Source organism: Theropithecus gelada, chromosome 2, assembly GCF_003255815.1.
Source record: "Theropithecus gelada isolate Dixy chromosome 2, Tgel_1.0, whole genome shotgun sequence".
In the NCBI taxonomy this organism is placed as follows: domain Eukaryota; kingdom Metazoa; phylum Chordata; class Mammalia; order Primates; family Cercopithecidae; genus Theropithecus; species Theropithecus gelada.
Genome location: NC_037669.1, coordinates 71,015,599 through 71,023,374, shown reverse-complemented (window position 1 = coordinate 71,023,374; position 7,776 = coordinate 71,015,599). Strand labels below are relative to the sequence as shown.

Sequence of the window (7,776 nt, the reverse complement as noted above, 5' to 3'; positions counted from 1 at the left end):
GAAAACTTCTGAAGTGGAATGCATATTTCTGCCCAGAAAATGCTAGATGCATAACAGCTAGTTCACTGCAGACAACTGTTTGCTTTAAAATGTAAGCAACGTGCCCAGCTGAGGACTGAAGTGGCCAGAGTGCCTACTTTATCACTTTATCAGAATGGCACAGCAGTCCAACAATTTAGCCTCGAGAGAACAGAGATGGAGAATAAAGAAGAGAAGTGAAAAAACACCAGTTCTTCTGTTCTACATGACCTTCTTTCCCGTTTTGCCAATCTGATTTCACACATAGTGACTCATGGTGAAACAGAGAAAACATGGGAATTGCATTCAGATGTGTAGAGGTTAGTAAGACTTAGTTTTCAACAGCAGCTCATTCTCCAGTAACACTATAGTTGCCTTCCATTTCATTTCACTTAGATTGGCATCTGCACAGCTGCCAAAATTTTTCTCTGTAAGTCAGAGAACACACTCCCAGGTAAACCTTCAAAAAAGGTATTTCAAAGGAGGCAGCTGGTATTCGGACTGCTAGAGAAGGCATTGCCACCTCGCTTCAGACAGAGGATTTCCGCTGATTGCTTTCTGTCGTTTCATCTCTATTCTGCACTCAGTCCCTTGTTTTGTCTTGAGGTCCCTGTTTTCCTGTACCCAACCAAGAGCCAATCAAGAAGTAAAGAGGAGCAAACACGCCCGCCCACTCCCAATTTCCTTTGCTCTGCTGTCTACCAACCGCAAAGCCGATCGAGACAGAGCCGCTGTCAACTCTTCAACTCAGCTCAGCTGATCGGTTGCCGCCGCCGCCGCCGCCAGATTCCTGAGGCGAAGAACGCGAAGCTGAGAACATGGACGTTAATATCGCCCCACTCCGCGCCTGGGACGATTTCTTCCCGGGTTCCGATCGCTTTGCCCGGCCAGACTTCAGGGACATTTCCAAATGGAACAACCGCGTGGTGAGCAACCTGCTCTATTACCAGACCAACTACCTGGTGGTGGCTGCCATGATGATTTCCGTTGTGGGGTAAGTGGGGTCCCCCTACCCGGGACACCGATCTGGGGAGAGCACGGAGGGGCCTCGGGGTGCAAGATTCCGGGATGTAGAGAGGCTCTCTGACCACACTCAGCGCCTGCCCTGGCAATTCTGCAAGCGACCAAGCCAGTGGAAACTTGTTCGCAGGGCGAGGCCGCGGTAACCTGGGATCCCCTTTTCTGCACCAAGGGCTAAGACTTGAGGGGGCCCCTTGAGGAAAGAGGACGGGGAAAATTTGCCAACCGCGGGGAAGAAAAATGAGAGGTCCCCCACCGCACCGCCCCCCACCCCCCGCCCCCGTGCCAGGATCGGGCTCTTGCTGGAAAGATATTTGTAGCGCCCTCGTCTTTTAAAAATAAGAAGAAAAAGGAAAGTGGTGTAACCCTACCCTGGGGCTGGCTAGGACGGCAGGGTGTGGACCCGGGGTAGTGTAAAAAGGGCAACCAAGTGGCGACGCACTTTGTTGGTTTCTCTGCCTAATGCCAGTCACACTGTACAGTAAAGCTGAGCTTGGGATCAAAAGGGTGGGTGTCTCCTGGTGGCGCATCTCCCATTGTGGGGTGAAGGCTGCCATGACTCTGAGAAGATGGCCTTCTGGCATTTTCTTCCAGCAGTGGCCAGGCGTGGTCACTTTCTCTGCCTTCGCTTCCTAGCCTGGGGTTTCAATGTATCAGAAGGCCTTTTCAATACCTGATACTTACAAAGTATCCTGTATTAAGACTGCGTGTACACCTGCTTTCCTAGAAACCACCTTTCCTTGTAGTTCACCCTTTAAGAAATGCTTTTCTCGCTTATGCAGGATGGGTGGTGATATTCTCAATCTTGCTGATTATCTCCTACGCATCTTTAAAGAAAAAGTCACCCTCAGACTTCATAAAGGACTCACTTGCCCTTAAATGTCTGACATTTCTATTTCAGGGCAGAGGTAGAGGGAAGAAGGAGCAAGCTGGCTTGGGAGAAAAGGGAGAAATTCACACTTGAACGGTGTGGGAAAGGGTGAACAGGGTGGCTTTTCAGTTGGCTCACAGTTAGTTGGCTTATACATTGAGCCACCTCTCTGTGCCTGGCCCCATGCCAAGCTCCAAGCACACCAAGATGAATCAGACTTGAATTCTGGCCCAGGGGCTCCTGGCAGTTGTTGAGAAGCTAAAGGAGCAAACACATAGCACAGAGGAGAGGGGGAGACTTCACAGTTTCCGAGTATGGTTCACAGCAGTCACCCCCATGCAGACGTGGAAGCTCACATGTGGGACTCTATAGACGACAGTACAGATCCTTCTTCTGCATTGCTTAAGGAATTCTTAAGGAATTGCACTCTGGGAATGGCTTGGTGTGTAGGGGGCACAGGCTCTGAGTGGACTCGGAACTAGTGTGGCAGCCAAGGTACAAATTAGTCAGGGCGGGGTGGGGCAGGCCCAAGGCCTGAGGCAGCTGCCTTCTGAACCTTCCCTCAGCTCTGTGCTTCAGGCTGCTTTCCTGGATCACTAAATTTCTTTCTTTTTTTTTTTTTTTTTTTAATTGAGACTGAATCTCGTTCTGTCACCCAGGCTGTAGTGCAGTGGCGTGATCTCGTCTCACTGCAACCTTTGCCTTCCGGTTTCAAGCAATTCTGGTGCCTTAGCCTCCTGAGTAGCTGGGATTACAGGCATGCACCAGCGTGCCTGGTTAATTTTTGTATTTTTAGTAGAGACGGGGTTTCCCCATGTTGGCCAGGCTGGTCTTGAACTCCTGACCTCAAGTGATCTGCCCGCCTCAGCCTCCCAAATTGCTGGGATTACAGGTGTGAGCCTCTGTGCCCGGCCAAAAATGTCTTTTTAAAAATTTTTATTATTTATTTACTTTTGAGACAAGGTTTTGTTCTGTTGCCCAGGCTGAAGTGCAGTACTGTGATCACAGCTCACTACAGCCTCAACCTCCTAGGCTCAAGCAATCCACCTACCTCAGTCTGCCAAGTGGCTGGGACCACAGATGCGTGCCACAATGCCGGGCTAATTTTTTTTTGTTTGTTTTTTTAGAGATGTGGTCTCACTGTGTTGCCCAGGCTGGTCTTGACTTCTGGGCTCAAGCCATCCTTTCACCTTGGCTCTCAAAGCACTGAGATTATAGGCAGGGGCTACCGTGCCTGGCCAAAAATGTCTTTAAAACACAATAAGTAGTAAATAGGTTTGCATCAGTTTTGTTTTTTTTTCCCCCTTTCTCTTTGCAGTGAAGCAGGAGGGCATCTTATCTGGTGATCTAGTTATGGAGGTATTTTCTTGAGGTAACTTAGATGTGGGGCAAATTTTGACATAGACCAATAATAATTAAAAAAAAAAAAAGTTTATTTTTTTCAGACATGTATGCTGCCCAGACGAGGCACAAGCTCAGGCAGCCTCGCTGCCTTTGATGGAATCCATTTTTCACTGTGAGGGCCAGGGGCCAGCCCTTTGACTAAATATAGCTCCGTCGGTATTGTGCCTTAGGCCACTAACTCAGGTGGTTTAGGGGTGTTGGCCCTCCTCATTTTCCTTTCAAATAAGAGTTGTCGGTTGTCAATAAAAATTTTGAAGTGAAAAGTATCCATAAAGTTTTTAAAACTTATGCTTATTTTTAAAAACTTACAAAAGATACAGGCTAGTAGTAAAGGTTGATTTGAAAATTATGTGGATAAAATGGGAAATTTTCTTCATACTTCAGTAAAAGTTTGGTATATAACCTTCAACTGTTTTCTGTGTAACTGTAAACCCAGTCAGTAGTTTTTTCCACCAATTGTTATCTTTTCTTTCTTTATAATTTAATAATATAAATAAAGATTTATTGACTGCTCTGTGTGTCAGATACTTTGCAAAGTATTTTACCTGCATTATGTCATAGAACCCAATTTTAAAAAACTGTTATTTTTTAAAATTATTAAACCTGAGGCTCAGAGAGGTTAAATGATGTACTCAAAGTCACAAACTTAGGCTTGTGCTCTTAACTACTATTCTGTCTTGCTATGAGTCACGAGGAAGAAACCAAACATCTTCAGGGTTAGGGAGCTTCCTTGATTCCAGAACACTTCTCATTCTAAAGAGAACTATCCTCTTTCGGTGATGCTAGTAGATGGGTAGGTCAAAGCAGTGCTGAAAGCTGTTCATCTGGATCCTCCACAGACTTCTCTCTAGTTTCTCAGAGTATCTTGGTAGAGCGTATGTGAAAATGTGACCTGGATAAAAGAGTGTTCAATAGTGGTTCCATCCCCTGCTGGTGAGGAGAGCCTCAAGGGCATTGTAGGAGGGCTGTAGCCTCAGCTCTCCAATGTTGAAAACTGGCTTAGATGAGGATAGAGAAATCTTTAAGATTTCAGGAAGGGTGAGGGAAGAACATAGCAAATACTGTCTAGATCCAGAAACATTGGAAAAAACTGCCCATACCAAGATGGAGATTAAGAGGGATTAGGATAGAGATAAATCTGTGTTTGAACTTCTGATCAGAAGAGATTGAATTATTTAAAAGGAATAGCGTGAATAACAGGTTAGGAAACTTGCATTTTGCTGGAAATGCCTTTGGATCCTTTACATTAAGAAGGAAAAGTGTCTAAGATTGAAGTTGCCATAGCTTACCTTCTGCATCCTTGATGTGAGACGTTTTGGGATAAAGATATTCTTTTTACATCACACAAAACAATAGAAGTCTCCACCGTGATCTTCAAAGTAAAAAACAAAGGCAACACCTAATTGCACTTGCAATTTAAGTATTAAGCATGTGATACATTCTAGTTGTGGATGAGAACTTCTATATGCTTAATAGAATGCCAAATGATTTGAGCTGGAGAATTCTGTTCACTGTGTGTGAGCCATGGAACAGCAGCATCCTTCACCTGAGAGCTTGTCAGAAGTGAAGCATCTCAGGCCCCATTTCAGACCTACTAGGTTAGAATCTACATTTTAACAAAAGTCTCAGATGATTCATAGGTACATTAAAATCTGAGAGACACTGGATTGGTCTGGCTCAAAAGAAAATTTAAATAAATATACCTATATGCCCAGGTGTCACCTTCCATGATTCAAAATGAATAGTTCTTGGCAGGGTCTAGGCATCTGTTGTTTTTTTCTTTTTCTCTAACTTCCTGAGTGATTGTGATATACACCCCTAGGAGAACCACTGATCCTCTTGAACCCTGTAACTTTCTGAAATATAAAAGCTTGAGGTCACAGGCTAATTGGAACTAAGGCTGCTAATAATAGGAAGTGAAATATTTTTTCCATTTTAAGCCATATTGCAAATTTTCTAAAGCTCTTGGTTAACCAAATTCAACTGCATCCCTGACTCTTACAACATTTGCAATACTATTGCTGTCTCATTCTAAAAAGTTCTTTCCTAGATGGGTGTAGTGGCTCACACCTGTCATCCCAGCACTTCGGGAGGCAGAGATGGGAGGATTGCTTAAGGCCAGGAGTTTAAGACTAGCCTGGACAACATAGTGAAACCCTGTCTGGAAAAAAAAAATTCTTTTCTGCCATTAGAATTCATATTTTCTGGTGTGGCCTCAGAATCACCAACCACACACAGAATTTGCACCATATAAAAATGCCTCTGCTGCTTCTCCAGCAAGAGAGGTGCATTTATTCTCTTGTATATACATTTGTGCCTCCCCATTTACATAGAACCATGTAGCTGCTGAAGGAATGAACCCGTGTTTTCTCAGTTAAGCAGCTCCTCACCATGTGGCCCGATCATTTGGCCTATGGAGATTTTGCAGGAGGGTAGAATTGACAGCTGCCACTTTATGCTTTCAGTTACTCAAGATTATAAGGAGTTTCTGGAAGGCTGGTAGTTCTAAGTTTGAAAAGAGCATTAGTGTAATCTTTTCAAAATGAATATGGCTCAGTGGCTCTGTAATATATTCTAGGCCTGTGGCTCCCAGCATCTGGTTTTATGAAAAGTTCATATTGTTTGTACCTTTAAATGCTGCAAAGATGAAGAACCAAGTTTCCAGTTGGTAGAGGAAAAAAAGGGTAAGGCAACCCTGGGATGTTCTGTATCAGAATGTATTAAAATGATTACAGATAGAATGAGTTGCAGTCTGTTTATACTAAAGCGAGTGGAAATGTTTTTGAGATTAGTCAGCTTCAACACCAGTTCTACAACATTACTCTTATTTGTGTTGCTTCATTCATTCAATTAACAAGACTATGAAGCACTTACCAACTTCTCAGACACTATTAGGAGATAGTGAAGAATAGGAGAGCTGTGTTTCCTGCCTTCACGGAAAGGCAGCAAGACCACACTGAACACATGATAATTAATTTGTATACAAGTTTAGCAAGTCTACAGAAATACACACCTACATAAACACATCCTTCTCAATCTGATTTATCTGATCTCCCCTGTTCATTATTATTCCAAATTCCAAATCTCTCAGGTGTTGGGAATAGGGGAGGCATTGAGTACGTAGACAGGAGAAAGGTTTATTAAATTTTACTTATCCTAACCCACAGCTCAGATCCTTCTATTCCCTTGAACAAATACTGAGCACCTACCATGTGGCAGACACTGTCTAGGCCCTGAGGATACAGTCAGGAGTACAACTCCACCAGCCTTCCCAAATCCTCCCAGAATTCTCCTGCCCTTCCGTGCACATTTATTTGCTCTTGAGGCTGGCATCTGTCTTCCTCTGATGGCTTATGTATTTCTTCTGAATACAGAACTTTTAAGAGGTCTATCAACACACCGTAACATTGTAATCTAAAAATCTTTATCTAGGCCGGGGGTGGTGGCTCACGCCTGTGATCCCAGCCCTTTGGGAGGCCGAGGAGGGTGGATTGCCTAAGCTCAGGAGTTTAAGACCAGCCTGGGCAACATGGCGAAACCCCATCTCTACCAAAAACACAAAAAATTAGCCTGGCTTGGTGGCATGCACCTGTGGTCCCAGCTACTCGGGAGGCTAAGGTGGGAGGATCTTTGAGCCTGGGAGGTGGAAATTGCAATGAGCCAAGAATGCACGCCACTGCGCTACAGCCTGGGCAATAGAGTGAGACCCCATGTAAAAAATAAATAAATAAATAAATAAATAAATAAATAAAAATCTTTAATAAGGATTGTTTTTCATTAAATAACCTCTGACAGAGAGTATGTGTGTGTGTGTGTGTGTGTGTATATATATATATTTTTTGAGACAGGGTTTCACTCTGTTGCCCAGGCCGGAGTACGGTGGTGCATTCATGGCTCACTACAGCCTCTACCTCCCTGGGCTCAGGTGATCCTCCCGCCTCAGCATCCTGAGTAGCTGGGACTATAGGCGTGCGCCACCAGCCCGGCTAATTTTTTTTTTTTTTTTTTTTTGTAGAGAAGGGTTTTTGCCATGTTGCCCAGGCTGGTTTTGAACTCCTGGGCTCAAGCAATCCTCCTGCCTTGGCCTCCCAAAGTGCTGGGATGACAGGTGAGAGGTATGCCTGGCACACCTTTGACACTATTTATGTAACTGTGTTTATCTTAACTTCTCCTCTCCCCTCCCCGTCCAGCTGTTGTTTTTTTTTTTTTTTCCAATGTTGCCTGCTACTTTCAGCCTTTGGTTGGTAGTTTCTGTTTCCTTTCCCTAGGTAAGGATTTACAATGATTCTAGGTAAGTGTGCAAGTATATGAGTGTATTTTGGATTCCTGGCCCCCTGTCTTAGAGAGGAGAAGCTCTCAATCAGCTTAGGGACAGAGAGCTCTGTACAGGAAATCCAGTTCAAAAAGATCAAGACCATTCTTTTTTTTTTTTTTTTTTTTTTTTTTTTTTTTTTTTTTTTTTT

General features: G+C 44.0%; 1 protein-coding gene across 2 annotated transcripts in view; it reads left to right on the top strand.

The window, feature by feature from the left end:
• Positions 1–328: 328 nt before the first annotated feature.
• Positions 329–7,776, top strand: part of ARL6IP5 (ADP ribosylation factor like GTPase 6 interacting protein 5) — a 22,144-nt gene continuing 14,696 nt past the window's right edge. The window contains exons 1-2 of one of the 2 annotated variants that reach the window (XM_025374720.1): positions 386–1,004; positions 3,291–3,297. In XM_025374720.1, coding sequence (XP_025230505.1) covers positions 929–1,004; positions 3,291–3,297 — 83 coding nt within the window. In that variant the 5' untranslated portion in view covers positions 386–928. Of the gene's footprint in view, positions 1,013–3,290; positions 3,298–7,776 lie in introns of both variants that reach the window. The other variant, XM_025374719.1, reaches the window with a different exon arrangement.